This window comes from Chlorocebus sabaeus, chromosome 3 (genome assembly GCF_047675955.1).
Source record: "Chlorocebus sabaeus isolate Y175 chromosome 3, mChlSab1.0.hap1, whole genome shotgun sequence".
NCBI classification, from domain to species: domain Eukaryota; kingdom Metazoa; phylum Chordata; class Mammalia; order Primates; family Cercopithecidae; genus Chlorocebus; species Chlorocebus sabaeus.
Window position 1 is genome coordinate 5,987,147 of NC_132906.1, and position 22,376 is coordinate 6,009,522.

At 40.7% G+C, this 22,376-nt stretch overlaps 1 protein-coding gene across 11 annotated transcripts in view; it reads left to right on the forward strand.

Annotated features, from left to right (window-relative positions):
- WASF3 (WASP family member 3) overlaps positions 1-22,376 on the forward strand; it is a 132,651-nt gene that overhangs the window by 105,104 nt on the left and 5,171 nt on the right. For 10 of the 11 annotated variants that reach the window (XM_037986891.2, XM_008021781.3, XM_073012980.1 and 7 more), the window contains 6 exons: positions 4,228-4,362; positions 6,457-6,610; positions 10,494-10,611; positions 15,084-15,259; positions 19,625-19,891; positions 21,180-21,547. In XM_037986891.2, the coding sequence (XP_037842819.1) occupies positions 4,228-4,362; positions 6,457-6,610; positions 10,494-10,611; positions 15,084-15,259; positions 19,625-19,891; positions 21,180-21,547 (1,218 nt within the window). Of the gene's footprint in view, positions 1-4,227; positions 4,363-6,456; positions 6,611-10,493; positions 10,612-15,083; positions 15,260-18,601; positions 18,769-19,624; positions 19,892-21,179; positions 21,548-22,376 lie in introns of all 11 variants that reach the window. The other variant, XM_008021786.3, reaches the window with a different exon arrangement.

Genomic DNA, 22,376 nt, shown 5'->3' on the forward strand with positions numbered 1-22,376 from the left:
AATTTACATAATATTAAATTTACCTGAACCGTTTTTAAGTGTACAGTCCAGTAGCGTCTTTGTGTGTTGCTATAAAGGAATACCTGAGGCTGGGTAACTTATAAAGAAAAGTTTATTTAGGTGATGATTCTGCAGGCTGTACAGGAAGCATAGCACCAGCATCTGCTTCTGGTGAGGCCTCAGAAGGTTTCCACTGATGAAGGAAGGTGAAGGGGAGCTGTGTGTGCAGAGGGCACATGGAGAGAGGAAACAGGGAGCGGAGGTGCTACCAGGCTCTTTTTAACAGCTAGCTCTCACAGGAACTGCTAGAGTAAAACTCGCTCACTCAGGGAGGGCGTTAGTCTATTCATGAGGGATCCACCCCTGTGATCCAAACAAATTCCATTACGTCCCACCTCCAACATTGGGGATCACATTTCAGTATGAGATTTGGAGGCAACCAGCATCCAAACTGTAGCAAGTAGTGTTAACCACTGTGTACATATGGTTGTGCAGCGGATCTCCAGAATGTTGTCATCTTGCAGAAGTAAAACTCTGCACTCATTAAAGAACTCCCCATTTTCCTCCTCCTCTGACCCCTGGCAACCACCATTCTACTGTCTCTATGAAATGGACTACTTTAGATGCCTCATATAAGTGGAATCATACAGTATTTGTCTTTTTGTGACTGGTTTATTTTACTTAGCCTAATGTCATCCTCAAGGTTCATCCATGTTGTAGTATGTGTCAGAACTTCCTTCCTTTAAAGGCTGGATGATATTCCATTGTATGTGTATACTACATTTTGTTTATCCATTCATATATTGATGGACACTCAGGTTCTTCCACCTCTGCTACTACAAATAATGCTTCTGTGCACATAGGTATGCAAACGTCTCTTCAGTCCTTGCTTGTACTTCTTTATGGGTATATACTCAAGTAGAGTTGCTGGGTCGTATGTTTAATTTTGGGGGGACCACCACACAGTTTTCCACAGCAGTTGTACCATTTTACATTCTCACCAACAGTGCACAGGGTTCTAATTTCTCCACATTCTTACCAGCAGTTTTCTGCATTTTTGTTTTTGTTTTTTAAATAGTGGCATCCTAATGGGTATGAGAGGTGGCGGTGAAAGGGATTTCAGTCATTCTTAAAACTGTTAAAACGATTGAAATCATGGCAGATTTGTAAGAAGAGAAATGGTAGGTAAAACACTTAGGCTTTGGTCCGCCCCGTGAGTGCTCAGGAGTGTCAGCTATTACTGTGAGGAAGGGGGTGCCCATGCATGAGGCAGAGGGAGCAGAGCAGCTGTGCAGAAGCACAGACAGAGTGTGAGGAAGTGGGAGAAGTGTGGGACTGCAAGTAGTGCATTCTGGCTGGAGCACCAGGCAAGGGCAGAAATGAGGTGCAGCCAGTTAGAAAGGCTACTATTAAAAAGTCAAAAATAACAGATGTTGGCAATGCTGCAGAAAAAAGGGAATGCTTACTTACTGTAAACACGGTGGGAATGTAAATTAGTTCAGCCACTGTGGAAAGGAGAACTTAAAATAGAAGTACCATTCTGTCCAGCAATTCCATTACTGGGCATAGACCCAAAGGAAAATGGATCATTTTACCAAGAAGACACATGGACTCGTGTGTTCATCACAGTGCTATTTGCAGTAAGAAAGACATGGAATCCACCTGAGTACCTATCAATGGTGGATTGGGTAAAGAAAATGTGGTACATCATGGGATACTACACAGCCATAATAAAGAATGAGGTCATGTCTTTTGCATCAACATGGATGCAGCTGGAGGCCATTATTGTAAGAGAATTAACACGGGAACAGAAAACCAAATACTGCATGTTCTCACTTATAAGTAGGAGCTAAGTATTGGGTACACATAGACATAAAAATGGGAACAGTAGACCCTGGGGACTACTGGATGGGGAGAGAGAGAGTGGGGCAAGGGCCGACAAACTGTCTCTTGGATACTATGTTCACTACCTGGGTATGGGATCATTCATTCCCCAAACTGCAGGTCACTCAGTATACCCATGTAACAAACCTGTACATGTACCCTCTGAATCTAAGGTAAAAGTTGACATTATTTTTTTAAAACTGGGAAAAAAAAAGAAATGAAGTGCGGTGCACAGGGCCTTCTTTGTCATACTGAGGGGCTTATTAGATTTTATCTTGAAATGACGGGGAGCAGTAAAGAATTTAAATAGAAATGACGTAGTCAGTTCTTCCTGTTAGATCATTTGGCAGCAGTGCCATGCATGGGTTCGGGGGTGGGAGGTGAATCTAAAAGCTATTGATGTAATTCAGGAGAGAAACGAGGGTCTGGGGCAAGGTGGCAGTGGGTGTAGAGGGACAAGACTTGGTGTTGAGTTAGCCATAGAGAGAGGGAGTTGTCACAGTGATACCATTTCTGGCTTGGGCTTCATTTTGGATGGTGGGTGCTTTTCAACATGGGGATGCAGGTTTGAGGTAAGGTGAAAAGGAATTATATTTCAGCTTGTACAGGATTTGAGAATCTTAACAGACATCAACATGGAGATGCTCAGTAGCTAATTAGGTAACAAGTCTGGAGCTCAGGAAAGAGTTCATAAAGCAGTAAATGAGCATTAATTCTGGATGCCACAGCTAGTTATAGTATGTTAAAATGTATATAGTTTGTGTGAAGGCTTTATTTTTTTGCCTTTGTGGAACCATTTTGCATATTATGGGAATGGGAACTTTCGACAGAATATTAAGTGAACACAGAAGACCATGCTGTGGATATTGAGCTTTAAGAGAAGCAATTTATTGCTTAGCTGAAGGCTGAAATCTGGATTTTTCTCTCCTTTTTTGGTGGGGGATGGGGTACATGTTTATTGATTTATTCTTATTTTCTAAGAGAAATTCTTCTTGTTAAAACAGTTACACAGAATCTATGAAATTACACTAATTTTAAACTCGTAAGAATTCATTCCCAGTGTCTGGGTGTAACCATTTAAGCAGTAAAATATTTTAGTCCATTTCATTAAGTAGATAAGAAATTATCGAGTGTTTCATGGCATGAAATAATTCATGAAGTTTGCAGTCAAGGGAGTCCAGGGAGCTATGTGATAAAAGCAGAGAACTAAAAGTTAGAAGACCATATTTTTGTTTCATCTATTTCTGCCTTGTACTAGCCATGGGATTTGGACAGATCACCTTTCTGATCCTCTGTTTAGTCAGCCAGAGAATGAAAACATTAACTTCCTGTTTACCTCCCAGACTCACTTATTCATTGAACAGGTGTATGCAGGAGACATCACACAGGTGGAGTTCACGGTCTCATGGATTATAGCAAAGGGTACAGAAAGTGGCTGTGAAAGCAACATATAAACTGTAAAGCACCACGAGAACTTTAGGGTTATTCTTAACTCTAATGAAGTTTTCTTCCTGGGAGGTTCAGGTTCTCTTTCTCATTTGAGTGATAAACCAATAGAAAATAAAAATAAAAAGAAGTGGTAGGTATCTTTCAGAAAAGTTAAGGTGAGATGTGTCTTACCCACTCAGAGTAGGCAGCTATTTAATATTTGTTGAATGGATAAAGTAATGGTGTTAGGATTTGGAAATTCAGTGTAAACAGATAATGATTCTTATCTTGCTTGCTAAATTTTCAGAAATGTTACATTTTAAGAAAAGTGGGAGTTATATCTAGCACTCAGAGGAATGTAGAAATGAGCCATGCAGAAAATGTTAACTCAGAATTCAAAATCTTGGTTTATAGAGAGTGCCTGAGTCGGCACTGTATACCTAGATTTCAAAATATTAATTGGAAGAATTTAATGCCATTGGAAAGTGTTAGGCACAAATAAGATATCTAATGTTTGTGATTGTGAATGAGATAAAATCCCAAATTTAAAGGCCAACATGATAATTCAGTTATCTTGGGGAATAAAGTGAAAGTTTGGTTCCTGAGATTGTACACTTAAAGCATGAAAAATGAGAACTTAAGTTGCAATTAGTGGGAAGCAACTTGAGTGATAGCTCATATAGCAATAAAGATTCTATGCTATCTGGGGTATTTTAAAATTCTACAACTTTGAGTGAGTTTCAGATTTATAAGAGTATCTCTAATAAACTTCAGAAGTTCTAAAGGCCTTAGACTGTGACACTTTATTTTCATACTCGTTTGCACAAAATCCCACATGTTGACAGGTGAGGATGTGTGAGGGCCGCTTCATCAGCTCCCTAACAGATGGCCTTCTCCATTCATTTTATTCTACAGGCAAACATGCTGAAGACATATTTGGTGAGTTGTTCAATGAGGCTAACAACTTCTACATCAGAGCAAATTCTCTTCAAGACAGAATTGATCGCCTCGCTGTCAAAGTCACCCAGCTGGATTCAACAGTGGAAGAGGGTAGGTAATTGCTTGAAAGCAGTGAGCTAGAAGTGATGTTGACAAGATGGTAGTAATTAATTGCAGTGTAATTACTGCTTTTTCCTTGGGGTGGTATGCTGATGTCTCATCATGCCTTTTCCTAGAAGAATAGTGAGGGGGAAAAACCTACAACTTTGGGTTAATTCACAATGAAAAGATTCATATCTGATCTACTTCATACTCTATACTCTTTTTTAAGAAAATTACCAATATAGTATTTGTTTTAAAGGCTTCTTTGAATACAGTCGGTATTAGAAGCCTCAATTTAGGTTACTGATAGTTATTTTTAAAATAGTTTCTTACCTAAAAATTACAGAGCCACTCGAGGGATATGGTCCACCCGAGACAGTCTTACACATACCTTGTGTGACACAAGCACCTGGTGCTCTTAGGATTGATGCCTGTAAAATCCTGGTGATTCTGCTGATTTAAAAATGTTATTAACCTTCTCAGAAATAGCAGTTACTGAAGGCCTTTAGGCTGCAGGCTTTAAAATAATGTTAATATTGACAAGCATTGTATAGTTAACTGATAGTCATTTGATGGTACACCCTGAAATTGTCAGTCTCAACAAAATTGAAACTATCAACAATCCCTTTTTAAAAATTTTACTTTCAGTATCTTGAATGAAAGACTGAGATTGAGCTGGAGAAAATATGCTAAAAAAGTACAAAATATACTACTTCATATTTATTTTGAGAAAAATATTTAGGTTAAAATTTAGTTTTACCTTTAAATAATGGCAGTTAACAGTTTCTCTTGTTGCTTTGTAAAGATCCTAGTGTCTGATTTTTGCGCTGTATCTATAGAGTAGTATTGGTAAAAATAATACTTTTTTTTTTTTAAAGTAGTTATTTGTAGAAGTCATCCCTCATTTAAAAAATATATGTTACCTCATATTCAGGTCTTTTTCAAAGGTCAAAATTTGATTAGTGAATTACAAATATAACAAAAATGTAGAACATTGATTTTAATATCCATTATAGAAGCATTGTTACTCACTTTTCCAGCAGTAAGTATTACTTGGTCTGTTCAGGTAAGGAAATCTTAACATCTTAAACCAATCATTCACGTTTTAAATTAGTATCACAAGTGATTTTTAATAGCTATTCATATTTCTTCAACTTTTTGTTGGCTGTTGTCATTAGAATGCTTATGATAACCTTACCCTGGAAAAGATTAATCTGTAGATTAAATTTTATGAGATTTTATAGTACATGTCATATCTTTAAAATCCTTTTCCAAACAAGATTTTACCTTATTACTTTTCTTGGTCATGGATGTTACAGTAGAAGAAATACTTGACTGAAAGTTAGGAAGTCTGTATTCTATTTTGGTCTTGCCACTTTTTCTCTGGAGTTTTTGGAATCTTAACATTTCTGAAGCCCAGCTTCAGTGGTTGAATAGGTGGGTTAATAGCCTAGTCTGTCCACCTCAAAAAGTTTGATGAAAGTCAGATGAGTTAATAAATGAAATGTGAAGTGCTGTAGAAGCACAAGAAAGAACTTTACCCAGCCCCAATTTTCTGAATCCTTAGTGTAATTTTGTATCATCCATCAAGCTACTTAATTTTTGGGACTAGATGCATGTTGAAAAGCCTTGCCATCTTTCCTTAATGTTTGTTGCAGAAAACCTTAATGTGTTATTTCCATTTGTGTAATTTTTGCAGAAGTATTTCCCACATGCATTATATTTAAACTAATGTTGTTTGAATGGTGTTTTCCTTAGGGTATTGAAATCTGTGCATTTACGTGCCTGTTACATTCATAGCTATATTCCTATGTGATTTCTGAGAAGTACTATTTAAATAAAGAATGTTACTCTAATATTAGGGTCAGTGAAATAATTAGATTACTACAAAAAAAAATCATGATTTGACCTCATTTCATAGTGATAGCTATTATCTGTGAAAGGGAAGGAATGCACATTGCTATTAAGCATGGTTTTAAATGGACAATAAAAATATTATTTGGTTGTTCTAGGAGGTGCTTTTGATTGTAAGTCAAGTGGTACTTATTTCTAAACAGTTAAAAATATTTCTGTATAACTCAACGGGGGGTTTTCTCTAAATAGTCTCACTACAGGATATCAACATGAAAAAAGCTTTCAAAAGTTCCACAGTCCAAGACCAGCAGGTGGTTTCAAAGAACAGCATTCCTAATCCTGTTGCTGATATTTACAACCAGAGTGATAAGCCACCGCCTCTGAACATCCTGACACCATACAGGTATGGCTTCATGCGCGCCGGAACCTTTCCTAGAGATGAGGGGAGAGCTGGGCAGAGCTGGGAGCAAGCTGATGCGTTGTGTGGGAATGTCCTTGATGGCTCATCTGGGTTAAAATTCAGAATTACTTCAGACTTTGAAAATAATAATTGCATTATATACAATGAAACTACTCATTGGTACATAATTATTAAAGTTATAGTATTTCAGCATAGTGATACGTTTAACAGTAGAAACGTGAGCTCTGATTTTAGCTTTTAGATGTAGCTACCTTAAGTAGAAGTGAGTACGTTGCCTGACAGTATTGTGTGTGGTTATGTTTTTAGATTCGATGTCAATATGAAAGGAACTACAGAATTCATTTATAATGCAGCAAAATACGTGTCTCAGCACTGCAGAGACATTTGCTATTTAATTCAGAAAAAACATATTCTGTAGTGTTAGGGTTTTGAAGAGTGAAAATATAGTCAACAGATTAACCTTCTGTTACTGGAAAATGGTAGGACACGTTGTCAGGACCAGACTTCCAAGAAAAACAATGGAAAATAAATAGCGCAAAAAAATAATATGAAGAGACTAAAATGCTCTTTCTAAACACCCCTCCTGCCTTCTCCTAGCTCAGCACTTTATTCCCATACTTGCTGTCGCCTCCTGTCCCATATCCCTCTTTCAAACACTGTCTCTCTGTCCCTTGTGGTATGCCCTGTCCTCTCCCCACCTCTGTGGCCTCCTGTGGAGCTCATCCTTTGGCCTCTGACAAGCACAGACCGTGGTGGCCAGTGATCCTCACAGCCCCAGGCCAACTCTCTGGTGATTCTCCTGTGAGGGCCTTCCAGGAGCCTGTGAGTTCTCCACTTCCATTTACTGCCCTCTCAGCAGTCCTGCCCTTAGGGGCCCTTTGGCCCATCTCAGGGAGTACATACAATTTTTCTTGGTCCGAATTCCTGTCCTTTTTCACTGTCCACAGGGAGATGTTTGGAGCTATCCTTGTTGCAGCTGTGCTAGGAAAGTGCAGTTCAAAGTACATCACTTTCTTTCTGCACAGACAAGGAGAGACTCTCAGAAAAACAGGCCACATGGAAACTGATGGCAGAGGAGAAAGATGTCACACCTTGTTATGGAAAAAGTAGACGTTTCTGGAGGTTTTAGCACGCTTATTTAAAAAGATTAAGGATATGTGTGAATATAACATTATAATCCTAACGTTTTAATTTATGGCTTTGCATTTGTTCAGTAGGCATTTTCCTGGGGCAGTTTCATTTTTACTTAGCACTGAAGCCTCAAACACAATATAATATGTAGGCTTGCTCTTGAAAACTTTCTACCTGCTGTTACTAAGAAACCTCACTGGAAATTCTGTTCTAAAGGAAAAAAAATCAGATAACCCAATGAACCACTTACATTGATTAATCTAGATCATGATAAAATATTTGTAGTGATTTACAGTTTTTAATTGCATAAAAACTGATTTGACTTTCACGTGTGTGTGTGTGTGTGTGTATTCAGTCTTATGGAAAATAAAGCATATCTTTGACTTTTTTTTCTTTTTTGAGATGGGGTCTCGCTCTGTCACCCAGGTTGGAGTGCAGTGTCGCGATCTCAGCTCACTGCAACTTCTACCTCCCAGCTTCAAGCCTCAGCCTCCCAAGTAGCTGGGATTACAGGCATGTGCCACTAAGCCCGGCTAATTTTTGTATTTTTAGTAGAAATGGGGTTTCACTATGTTGGTCAGACTGGTCTCAAACTACTGACCTCAGGTGATCCACCCACCTAGGCTTCCCAAAGTGCTGGGATCACAGGCATAAGCCACTGCGCCCAGCCTAAGTGACCGAAAAATTAAGTATTTAGAAGCTATAGGAAACAGCAGATGCTGGAGAGGATGTGGAGAAATAGGAACGCTTTTACGCTGTTGGCGGGAGTGTGAATTAGTTCAACCATTGTGGAAGACAGTGTGGTGATTCCTCAGGGATCTAGAACTAGAAATACCATTTGACCCAGCGATCCCATTACTGAGTATATAACCAAAGTATTATAAAGCATTCTGCTATAAAGACACATGCACACGAATGTTTACTGCAGTACTATTCACAATAGCAAAGACTTGGAACCAACCCAAATGCCCATCAACGTTAGACTGGATAAAGAAAATGTGGCACATATACACCATGGAATACTATGCAGCCGTAAAAGAGAATGAGGTCATGTCCTTTGCAGGGACATGGATGAAACTGGAAACCATCATTCTCAGCAAACTAACACAGGAACAGAAAAAACACCACATGTTCTCACCTATAAGTGGGAGTTGAACAGTGAGAACATATGGGCACAGGGAGGGGAACATCACACACTGGACCTGTTGCGGGGTGGGGGCAAGGGGGAGGGATAGCATTAGGAGAAATACCTAATGTAGATAATGGGTTGATGGGTGCAGCAGACCACCATGGCACATGTATACCTGTGTAACAAACCTGCATTTTCTACACATGTATCCCAGAACTTAAGGTATAATAATAAAAAAGAACATATCTGTTTATATTCTTGTCAAGGTTAACATTTGCTTACTTAAGTGAGTTCCTGCCTTCATTAAGGTACTGTCCACATTTTTAGAAAAAGAAATGTACATCTTATACGTCTTAAATTTTGCAGCTTTTTCTAGACCTCTACCTATATTCAAGGCCTTGGTATCTTAGGGAAACAAATTATCTTTCTCACAATAATGTTATTAATGTAATATCTATCATGCAGGTTGCCTATCAATTAGGAAACTAGGAAAAGAAAGTTAGGACATTAGTAGTCAAAGGTTAAGGTGTAGTGTGAGTTGCACTGGCTCTTCGGTGATTTTCAGACATAGCGACTAGAATAGCCCCATAGGCACCCAGGCCTTGGTATTTGATGGTAAGACACTTAACAGGAGATGGCATAGCGGGGGCTTTAATGACAGACCTTTGCTTTCTTCTGAACAATTAGCCTTCTTTGACTGTTGGGGCATCAACTCACCTATGCTCATTTAACTGATTTGCTTCCCCTGTGTTCCTGGATGACTCGTTGAAATACTGATATGAAATAATAGAAAGTATTCTGCCCGGTTTGAAGGTAGTCTTCAGAAGCATTACTAGAAGACAGTGTTTACTTTGTATCATGATGGTGTTGACCATGACTGTTGATTTACATGACAGCTTTGGACCTCTGCTAGCTGTATCATTGGTTTTATGATAAATGAGCTACTTATATGAAGACTGAAAATATTCTTCAGACCACAGTAATTGCCTGTGACAGTGCTTTAAAATGAAATGGCTACAGGTGAATAAAGCTTCTGTGTAGATTACTTCCAGGTTGAAAATACATAGTTCGTCCCTGTTTTTCCTCACATTTATGCCCCATAAACATTTTGCTTCTTTCCTAATTGAACTTATAGATGTTGGGCAAACTTTATTGAGAAAAAGGGATAGAGTACTTACTAATTTTTAATCCTAATGATGTTGAAGCTCCAGTGTAGAGTGAATGTGTACTTTCTAAGAATCCATCCATCTCTGTGTATAGTCCCATGTTGGAATAAGCAAAAAATTTCCTGAAGTAGTTGAGGTATTATAAATTGCTGAATATGAGCCATGTTGTGATTTTTTTTTTCTGAGCAATTTTCTATACTCAATTCTAAATTTGTAAGAGTACTTTTAACCTACAACAGGTTATTCTACAATAGGTTGCTGTTTTATGTTTTCACATTTTTTCAAATAAGGAAACTTAAAGACTTAATTTGTATAGGATAGTTTAAGTGCCCCATGTAGATGTTATAATCCCATGAGTTCAAATCAAGTTAACACCAACCTGCATATAAAAGTCTCTAACAGTCTTTTCTTTCCTGACTTACAATCCATGGATTTGTAGAGATGACAAGAAGGATGGGCTGAAGTTCTATACTGATCCTTCCTATTTCTTTGACCTCTGGAAAGAAAAAATGCTACAGGACACAGAAGACAAAAGGAAAGAGAAAAGACGTCAAAAGGTAAATAATTTCAGTATGGAAAATGTGCATATCAGTGTTTGAAAGGAGATTCTTGTTTAGAAATAGTAAATTATTTAAGCGGTTGAGATATTGGATATAGTGCTGAAGTTTTCTTAGAGGTTGCATTTCTCACGAAAGATCCTGACAATTCAGTCTAACGCAGTAATACTATTTTTCAATAAATACTGATTTGTTCCCCAGCACTTGCTTTGCTTTAACAAAAGTAGTTCCTGAACTTAGTTTTGCTACCATGTTTTAGTAACTTCTCTCCTGCTTTCTCAAATTTTTGTAAAGCAGTCAGTATTCCAAATCAGATACAATGATGTGCTTGTGTCTTTTTAACATTTTTAGTTGTTGGGTTGCCTTCTAGCTGTAATTAAAATCTTGGTGAGTTGTTCACATGGGATTGAGAGGCATACGTGATTTGCACATTCAGGGGATAGGATTTACTGAAAAGGAGCTTCCCTTTAAGGGGTAGGGGTAGGAAGAGACTTGCAAGTCTGAAGGTTGGGAAATACCTGCATTGCAAGCAGTCATCAAAGGAGAAGCCCACTCTACTAAGGTAAAGGGATTTGTGTTTTGAAAATTGTTCCTTTTGGACCCAGAAATTAGACTTAGGCCACTGAGAGGAATAATTCTCTAAGGACAAGTTTTTTTTTAATATTTTTATACGTCAGCTATATTTTAAAATGACCATCCAGTTTGCTTGACAGATTAGAGCACTTTAGTTTAGAGAAATGCTTAGCATTTTGTGAGCTGATAGCCTTAGGGTTTTGAGGCATTGAGGGTGTTGGCCCAGTAGGAGTGACAGTTTGGCTTGGAGGAGAATCTGAAAATCGAAAACAGCATTTAACTGAGAACAGTTTGCAGACTGTGCTGTTGTAAGACACTATGACTGGTTCCGGGAAAGGGGGATGCAAAGGACTTGGTCACTCACACAGTCTTCTTGTGCTCATGGCTTTGGGAGATTTAATTGGGATATATCCTGGAAAAGTTGCTAGGTTTTACAGAGCATTCAAGTGAAGAAAAAAGAAAGATACCAATCTTTTGAGTGGAAAAGGAACAAATATTTAAAAAGCATATTTGTCTTAGTCCTCATGCTTTTTTATAGTTACAGGGGAAAAATGCTGGGGCTTACCTGCCTTTAAAATGTGGCTGCTTTTTAAAAAGGCCTTCTGGGTGTCCTTTCTCAATGATGCTTTTGGCAAAACTGTTTAATTTTTTGTCACTCTTCTTGAAGAGGAAACAATTTTTATGTATGTATATTGTGTCTTTAAAATCACTTGTTATTTCCTGGGCTGTTTTGTCTCATTCTGTCTTCCTCAAACACATAAAATTCTGGTAAGCATTTCTTTCATTCACTTATATAATGACTTGATGTTGAATGCCTTCTAAATGCTGGATAAACAGTGGCAGAAAAAAACAGGATTAGCACCCTCATGGGGAGGACAGTATAATGAGGGACACAGGCCTTAGATAATCATGTAGCCCTCGGAAATGCGGCAAGAGGGAGAGAAGTTTCAAAATGTTCATATAGGTCCGCTTCATATGGAAATAGAAAATGAGGCAAGATATTCTTTATTTCCCAGGATTTCAGAAACCCAAATCACGTTCAATTTGCAGTTGACAAATCTGAAGGAAAAACTAGTTTAGAAAATGTGAGGATTAAAAAACCCACATTTTTGAACTTTGTTTTCTTTAGTTTGATGCTTTAAAAACATTAAAAACCTAATTACACAAATATGAAGCTTTAAATATGTAATTACACTGTTGGTAAGTGTGGTGAAGGAAAAGTACGGAGCACTCTGAGTGAGATGACCTGTGGCATGACCGTGTACACACAGTGAGAGGTCAAAGAAGACCTCTCCAAGGAGGCGTCATGCAGGCTGGGATCCACGGGAGGGGAGCAGAAGTTAGCTCAACAATGGGAGGGTGCTACGGGGAGGCCGGAGAGGTGGGGAGCAGATGAGGTGGCGTGCTTCCGAATTGAGGAGGCTTCTAGGTAGCAGTGCCTAAGATCATCCTGGGGGAGGAACTGGTTTGGCAGCTTCTAAGGATTTTAATGTAGGCCAGTGTAGCTGGAGCCTGGATTCATCACTGTTCATATTCTTTCATGTTTGGTTCACACGCGCTTGTGTGTCCTGTGTGCATGTTGATAGGTAGATTTAGAGACTGAACCATGGTGAAGAAAGTTGCAGATATCGTAACACTTCATGCCTGAATTTGTCAGCATACATCTTTTAAAAAGTAAGGGGAATAGTTATTCATTATTTTTAATACGATGGTTCTTAATCAGGATGCATATTGGAATCACATTGAAATCTCCCTCCCTCACTTTTTTCCTTTGGTTTTTCAAAGTACACACCCAATACATGCTGGTTGTAAAATGTTCAGATATCACTCCCTTCCCTGAGAGTACCTAGCCACGGTTAACAGGTTGGTGTGCATCTTTTAAGACCTTTTAGCAGTCATAAATGTATGCATAAACATTTTACAAAGTATTTGTGTATACATGGTTATACTACGTATAACTTACACTGACATTGTTTAAAATGTACTTCATCCTTTTTAATAGTTGTGTAGTATTCTGAAATATAAATGCTTCATAAATTACCCATTACTGTTGCTCTTACAATACTGAAGTGGTTATCCCTGTACTTAGGTGCAGATAATTCTTCAGGATAAATTTCTAGAAGCTGAATTGCTTTTATTGAAGCGAATGTGAATTTTAAATTTTGAAAGATAGAATTATATTGCCCCTAATCTTTAAAAGACTGAAGGACTAGTTTATGTTCTTACCAGGTCTTCTTCAGTCCTGGATATTACTTTCTTTTTGATGAAAGATTGAATCTGTGTTACATCTTCTCACATACTTATTAACCGTTTCTGTGTCTTCTGTGAATTTCATGTTCACATCCTCTGTGGATCTGTGACTGAAGCCTCCTGGATGCCTCTGAAAACGGTCCAGTTTTCTGTCTTCCCCACACCCTCGGACCACCTGCCATGCTTGTACCCTGTACCCACTTAGTAGCGTTCTCACTTGCGTCCCTATCTTCCCTCTTTTAATCTGTTTTCTGCAACACAGAAAGATCTTCTCCAGTGCCTCCTCAGCATGCCAGCCTTCCCTTCTCGTTCTTTAATGGGTTCCCATTGCTGTTGGGATAAAGGCCTCCAAGGTCTTCCTGCCTTTCAGATCTTGGGCCATTCACCCCAATGTACCATTTGCCTTCTTTTATTTCTCTGAGTGCAGTGCCATCCTCCTCCCCAGAGTCCTCGCAGTCTGTCCTCTCCGCTTGGCATGCACCCAACCTGTACTCCTCTGCAGAATTGATGCCACTTTAAATACCCTTTCAATACCCTCAGTCATTCCAGGATGCCTCCCTGACTTCCAGACTAGACACACACACACACACACACACACACACACACACACACACTCTTAAACATAATATATTTGTAAAAATAAATACATTTACTTTTTTAATACATTTATTCGTGTCCTCTTATGGACTGCAGGCTCCATAAGGGTAGATGCCGCGTGTGTGTGTGTGTGTGTGTGTGTGTGTGTGTGTGTGTTTGCCATTTGTGTTGTCAGTGCCTGGTGATTTGTGTTGTCAGTGCCTGGTGCAGTACCTCGGGCATAGCACTAGAAGTTCATGCTTGCTGCCTGGCTGTGGATTTGATCATTTAGCCAGCATGCGTTGCGTGTGTATTCTGTATAAAAACAGTATGTTGAGATACCATAAGACAAGAGGGAAATGTGGGAAATAAAGACACATGATTCTCATCCTTAAAGATCATAAAATTTTATGAAGGAGGCAGGAAGAACTTACAGGCACACATAGAAATAACTTCTCACCTTTCAAGAAGCACCTGTGTAAAAACTAAGTATTTGTTGAATGAAACATTTTCTGGCCAAGTAGGGCTAGAGGAAGAATGACTCGTTTTATGGGCAGGTAAGTTTTTATCTTGCTTAGTTTTGTGTTAAACTATGTACAGGATTCACTTATTCTATAATATTTTAGAAATTGGGAACAGAATGTTTTGAATTATTTTCTTTGAAAGATAATTGTATGTTAAGAAGTCAGTCAAAATTGTGTGGTGGTGGGAAATAATTTCTCTGTGTGGTGTTTCCAGGTCGTTCACCTGTATAATATAGATCTGAAAGACCTTGTTTAGGTTTAAAACAAGTTACAAGCCTATTCAAGTGAAAGTTTTTTACTTTAATGAAAACAATGGTAAGCAACTCCTACGGCTGTAGCAGGGTAACTTTTTGTTGATTCTGTTTTGTCGGTTCTGTTGGGTAAGAGGAGTACGCTGCTTTAGAGTTTCTGTAACATTAGGGTAATCGAAATGCGAATGTGTCTTGTCTGTTCATCAGGCATGGGTCTTGTGCATTATAACTGCATTTAACCAGCTGTTTTCCTTTCCCTTCTGTCTTGGCATGCTCTCTTTCCTTTCCTGGACATCAGGAGCAAAAGCGTATAGATGGCACCACCCGCGAGGTGAAAAAGGTTAGAAAAGCCAGAAACAGGCGCCAAGAGTGGAATATGATGGCATATGACAAAGAGCTTAGACCTGACAACAGGTTGTCTCAGAGTGTGTACCACGGAGCGTCTTCCGAGGGATCCCTGTCCCCAGATACTAGGTGTGTGTGTGTCGCTGCTCCCTCAGCCCCCATGCTTGGGCCACTGGGTACTACCTGGTTTTATTTTCATTTGAAATGCACCAGTAGCTTCGGGGTTTATATGGCCCATGATGCCTTAAGATTTTCCTTAAAACTTAATTATCTGTATTTTGATTTCGAAATAATACTTGAAGACAGTGTTATTTTACATTGGGTTCTTTTGATTTTAGAAAACCTCTCTGACTTAAAATGTGTTGTTGAGTTCACCTAGGTGTAGTGTTTTAACACTGATTCTGAATTTGGGGTAACTGCTTATGACTTAAGTTTTTACTATAATAATCATTTAATCCTTTCTCTTAGCATGGAGTGTTGAATTTCCTTCGTCACTTGGTATCTAAAAATGATTGGTAGGTGGTAAAGTAACTAAGGAGTACCTTCATTGTTCCCTTTAGTAACCCTTTGAAAAAATGAACAAAAGAGAGATTTACTTCTTACTTGAGATAACTTACATATTCTCATTTCAGGAGAAGAATTCTGTTGGCGTTTACTTTAAAATTTATTGCAATTAAGTAAAAATATTTCTTGCAGGAGTGAATGATGTGGTCATTAAGTCACACTTGTCACCAAAGGCATTCATTGAACGACAGGAAATGACTCGTCAATTTTAACATTTGATTCAATTTTCTATTTCTGCTTTTGTAAAGTTGTAGTCTTCCATTTGCATAAATCCTCATTGGCATTTAAAAATTTGAATAGAGAATTCTTATAATATGTGATCAAGAATGTTTCAAAACAGCAGCAACCTGGACTTTGGGTTATATCTGTGTCCTTTTTCTCTTTTTATACCTTTGTAAAACTCAGTGTTTAGCACAAACTCTTAACATTTTACATGCCTTCAATGTTCCCACCCCAGAAGGTCTGTAAGTCATTGGGAGGATGTGAGGCAAGTTCTGGGTAATTTTTCTGTACAAACTGTTATTTGTTAGATATTAGAGAATTATTGGACCTTTAACCGAGTTTTAGCCTCGTTTGAATTTTAGTGTGAGTTTATTTCTATAGAAAGAATTGCAACATAGTTCTGCTCATAGTTCTTTGGGTGGGGAAGAATGTATGAACTTAATAGCTCCCATGATTTCAATCTGCTTTTTTGTTTTTTCTAAATAATTTAGCTATGATTATTTACTCATGCAAAATATATACTTTGTTTTTATCCTATATAGACTTTTCAAAAATAGATGCAGATGGGAAAATGATGGATTTTTAAAAATCTCTCAGTTGAATGATACTCCTTCTAGCACCTAAGATTATTCCATGTTGGGTATAAAATGGATGGTTATTCAGATATAGTCTGCCTTTGTATTTATGTTGCTTATGTACATCTGCATTTCTCTTAATTTTCAAATAGTAAATTTGGTTGTCAGTTTTATTTCTTCAGAATTCCTTTTGTTGTCTCCTACTATTTCCCATGGCTTCTCACTGTTTGCATACATTATTTACTATCAGGAATAGATTATAACTCATCATTGTATTTGGATTATAACCCTTAATTTAGAAATTTTTCTTTTTTTTTTTTTTACTACAATGTCAGTTTTTTATTATAAAATAACACATGCTTATTATATCTGGAAGTTACAGGAAGAAATATGATCTATAGTCTCACCATCCGAAGAAACTGTTGTATGCATTTTAGTGTATTTCTCTTTAGTCTTTTTCTATATATGTGTTTCTTTTTTCTTTTACAAAATTGGAGTAATGCCATATTTTCTTTCTTTTGACTTTTAAAAATTATATCCCATGTTTTAGGTGTTATTTAGAAGCGTGATTTTTAATGGTTATATCTGCTCATCTGAGTGCATCCAAGATACTGAGGGAAATTTGAATACCAGGTTTTGTGGTGTGTGTACATGCTGTTATATAAGTAATATACTGTAACCCATCTTACATTTTTGCTCTCTCTCTAGATTGTTAGGAATGGCTTGTTCCTGAGCATGAATTTAAGATGAGCGCTGGGAAGTGCTTGCCTGCTGTATGACCAGCTCTCTGTCACTGCCACTCAGGGAGTCGCACACCTCCATGCCCGATTGTCCTTATGTTTTCTCATCCAGTTTTGGGCCCTGGTGCAGATCTCTGACTCTGCCCGCCTGTCTACCCAAAAAACCCTGGGGGATTTATTGGCCTCTTCACACTGAGTCTCTACTGCTGTGCCTGCTTCCTCCTGTGTGGTGTCGTCTCTGGCCTTTCTGGCCCTCTTCCTCCTCCTCCCATGTCGGTGTCATCTCCGGCCTTCCCGGCCCTCCTCCTCCCATGTCGGTGTCATCTCCAGCCTTCCTGGCCCTCTTCCTCCTCCTCCCATGTCGGTGTTGTCTCCGGCCCTCCTGGCCGTCCTCCCATCGTCTGCGGCCCTCCCAGTCCTCTTCCTCCCGTGTCAGTGTCGCCTCTGGCCCTCCCAGTCCTCTTTTCTGTAATAGGTGATCACTGACCATCATGCGGCCTTGGGATCTCCACTCCCTCCACCTTGGCCATGTGTCTGCAGCTGGTTTCTGCCTCCCCACTGGGAGTGGGGCTTATCTCCAGCAGCTGCCTGCTCCTCCCTCCTCCTCCTGCCTGCTGGTGCATCCCTTTTCTATGGTCCTTCCCTCTTCAACTGACCAGTCCCCTCTTCCCCAGCCCCCGTCTTCCTGATGGGCACCCTTCATCAGGGTTCTACCCTGTAGAAATCTCTGGTTTCTACTTCAAGATATTTATTGTGTCTTCCTTCACTTCTGCCTCCATCTGCTTAGCCCCTTTTCCTTGCTTGCTTTCTACCCTGTGTTGCAAGGCTCCTTGACAGGGATAGCCCTCCCAGTTATGCCACAGTATTTATGGTTTCCTGCCCTCATCTCATCAGAAGCTGTCCAGATTTGGCTGGAGGACTGTTTCCTTTAAAAGGTTGCACTGTAAGCCAGTGACTCGTAGTCAGGCGCAGAGTCAAGCATACATCATCAGTGTCTCCAAGGGATATAGGTATTTACATTTTTAAAATATGCTAAACCTAAATACAGGTCAGGTCCTCCCCCCATTAAATATATTTTTAAGTCATTTACTAGCAGCTCACCTAGTTCAAAAGACATAATCAGAAGTGAACCATAATCCAGAATTCATACTGCAATTAGGGAAGAAAATAATGAGTAGTTAGTAGTTGTTACACTTCACTTAAGGAAGGGAAAGGGAAAAGAAGCTGTCTCTTCTCATTTAGAAGGTTTTCCTCTGCTACACTGTGCCCCAGTTAAGAAACGCTACCGACTGGAATCCGAAGGTGGAAATGCAGCGTGCATCTTCCCTGCTCCCTCAGCACCCCCAATGTGTGTTTGCTATTTCCTTCAGAGAGAGAAACACAAGCTGAATCCTAACAGAAACCAGCAAGTAAATGTGAGAAAAGTCAGAACAAGAAAAGAAGAGTGGGAGAGAAGGAAAATGGGCATTGAGTTTATGAGTGACGCAAGGAAACTGGAGCAGGCAGGGAGCACCACAGAGGACACAGTGCCCAGCGGGTTTGTTGTTTTGCTTTCTTTGGGTTCCCAGACCCAGGCTGCCCCTGCTTCCGCCGCCATGAGAGGATGTGTAGCCCCTCCCGGCCACATGTCCCGTAACCTGAGCCAGGCGCGTGTGACTGTCTTACTAATGCCCACGGCGCCGCCAGGCTGCCACACTTGGGTCCTTCCTCTCTTCCTGAGGGCTTAGAGTCCCATCGCTGCACCCCATGCCTCGCTCAGCTCTGCTCCACTAATCCAAGATTCCATTCCTTTCGGAGTTTCACACCCAGTGTATGTGCAAAGAAAATTACGGAAAGAAGGCCTTTCCATAGTGCACCGCATTGCTTTCTTCCCTTTTCGTTACATACATTTCTTCTGTGTAAGACAAATATGATTCACTATACTGTATTCTAGATTTCTTTTCCTGTTCTTACTGTTAATATTTATCCAGTTCACCTGCCATTTTATATTTTCTAATTATATGCTGCCAGTTTCATTGCCACCAAAATCTTCTGTCTTATATCCTGTTTCTAAATGCAATGGTTTCTCTCGTAGCCCTCTTTCTTAGAGAAAACGTATGCTGAAATACTGTGAAAAGGAGGCTCTGCTGTTTCCTGCTTGCCGGTCTGTGTGACTTATTCACTTCAAAGCTGTGAATCTGAATCCATGTAACACTGGGGCTTGCTGCTGACTTATAATCATTATGTTGTTGCTTGGAATCTCTCACAGGGCTAGACCTAGTTGATAGTAAAGCAAATTTATGTCTGATTTTTGTGTATTAGCAATGTTATTATTCAAATACATCCATATGCCTGTTAGCCGACAATTTTTAACTTAATTTAAATTTCCCCCACCTCTTGTTTTCAAATACCAGGTCACATGCGTCGGACGTTACGGATTACTCTTACCCGGCTACTCCCAACCATTCTCTGCACCCCCAGCCGGTGACCCCTTCCTACGCAGCTGGTGACGTGCCACCACATGGGCCTGCAAGCCAGGCTGCGGAGCATGAATACCGGCCCCCATCTGCCTCGGCGAGGCACATGGCCCTCAACAGACCTCAGCAGCCGCCGCCCCCGCCTCCGCCTCAGGCGCCAGAGGGGTCCCAGGCCTCTGCACCGATGGCTCCAGCAGACTACGGGTAACTCAGCGTGCCTTGTACCCTAATCCCTACTGCCCTTGCATTTGAATCTTGCTGTATGTGGTAGGAGAATTTTAACTCTGTTATTTTAGTGGCCAGGATAGAGTCAAGGATGACTGGATATAGATACTAGCAGCTCTAACATTCTATGTGAAATAAAGCAGGTGCAGTGTAAGCTCAGACTTACAGCTGAGTCTCAAGCCACACCTGTGCACGCATGCGTGTTCCCTCACACACACTCTGGGTGTTTGAATGACTGTTTAAGCCAAGGTGTTGATAAAGGGTAGTAAGTGCTGATTTTGTGAACCTGTCCCAAACCCTCAAGTTTCTGGACATATCCTGGGTGGACCACAGAGAATTGTTATCACAGATGAGAAGACCACACCATGCAGCTCCTGTGCCTCACTTCTCAGGCTTGACCAAAATCTCCTGTCCTGACCTCTCACCACCCAGACATCATTCTGCCCCAGGCCCTCCTGTTTCCTGACAAGTAGCATTCAGAGACCTTCATGTTCAGGCCTTTATCAATTTAGGCACCCACCTCTCTTTTTTTGGCTTTACCCTAGTCCTTAAAGACTTCATTCCTCAGAGTTAGTGCCCAGGAAAGTTATTGTGTGTTGGTGTCCACTGCTAACACGTGTCTGCGCACCCCTGTCTGAATGACAGTCCTTCTGCTGGCAGAAGTGCCCTCCCTGGCTACGCATGCCAAGTCAGGTCCCCAGAGTGGCTTGAAGCTGTGTCAGGCCAAGGGAGGGCCCATGGTCCAGTTAGTTTGGAAGACTCTTGGCTGACTAGAATTCAGCAGGTTTCTTGGCTGTGTGACTTTTCAAAGCTTTTGATACATACCTGGGCACTGTAGGCATGGGGCATTTCCACGGGGGTGGGCTAGAGAATGTAGAAAGCTCCCAATCTGGTTGACCTTAGGACCCTTAAAAGATAAGTTTGTGAGCTACCGCCTTGAGATCCCAATGTGAAGGCTTCACCCCGCTGCCGCCCTGGCCTCTTCAGTCAGCTGCTTGATTCTGCCTTTCTTCGGGGAGTGCCACACTTTTTGAGTGGTCCTCCTTTTGGTACATTTCAGTAGCAGGTCTTGACTTCTGTCATAATGAATAATGTCAAACTGTGACGATAACTGACCCAAGGTGTGCATGTTCGCATCCTGCCATGATTGAAGTTCAGGTGACAATACATGTTGTGTCTGGGGATGGCTCTGTTAGGCGTCTAAGAGCTCACAGGACGTGACCCTCTCTTGTTCCCTTGGTGATCGTGTGCCTCATATCTCTCTCAGGATGCTCCCAGCGCAGATAATTGAGTATTACAACCCATCAGGACCACCTCCTCCGCCACCTCCTCCTGTGATTCCCTCAGCACAAACTGCCTTCGTCAGCCCTCTCCAGATGCCCATGCAGCCCCCATTCCCCGCATCAGCCGGCTCCACGCACACGGCTCCTCCTCACCCACCCTCCACTGGGCTCCTGGTCACAGCCCCGCCACCCCCGGGCCCCCCACCTCCCCCGCCAGGCCCTCCTGGCCCCGGGTCTTCTCTTTCATCCTCCCCAATGCATGGCCCCCCAGTAGCTGAGGCAAAGCGGCAAGAGCCAGCACAGCCACCCATCAGTGATGCCCGAAGCGACCTCCTCGCTGCTATTCGAATGGGTAAGTGGAGCCCCCAGACACACAGCCTGCCTTTCAGCGAGAAGTTTCCTCGTGTCTCCAGCCAGCTGCAGCCTCCTTGTCTTCAAATGACTACTCACTGTGTTTTTAAAAATAGAGTTAAAGGGGTCTTACTTGATTTTTTTGTTTTGTTTTGTTTTGCGTTTTTGAATAGTAGATGTGTTTTTGTCCATTGTAAGGTAAACAAATTGTGATAAAGAATTGAGAAATGGCCGGGTGCGGTGGGCTCATGCCTGTAATCCCAGCACTTTGGTAGGCCAAGGCAGGAGGATTGGTTGAGCTCAGGAGTTTGAGAGCAGCCTGGACAATATGGCAAAAACCTGTGCCTACAAAAAATTTAAAAAAAATTAGCTGGGCATGTTGGCCTGCGCCTGTAGTCCCAGCTACTCAAGAGGCTGAGGTGGAGGGTTGCTTGAGTGTGGGAGGTCAAGGCTTCAGTGAGCTGTGGTCATGCCCCTGCACTCCAGCCTGGGCGACAGAGCGAGACCCGTCTAAAAAAAAAAAAAGATTGAAATTAGGAAGTCTTTACTTACCTAGAAACCAGAAACCCAATAACTGAAGTGATCAATTAATTGGATCTCTGCATTCTACTCTAAGGGGAAAAGTATAAATGAAAGAAAATGAGCTCATATTAACGATTTCTTTAAAAAGAAGAGTTTGTTCTGGACTTGCCATATTTGCCTGATGTCCTAAGCCAGTGGTTTTTCAGCATCTATAATATTGAACAGCATAACCCTTTTGTCAGATGAGAGTCCCGCACTGACCCCCTGACCACGAAACACATGGAAACAGAGCATCTCGGGTGGACTGG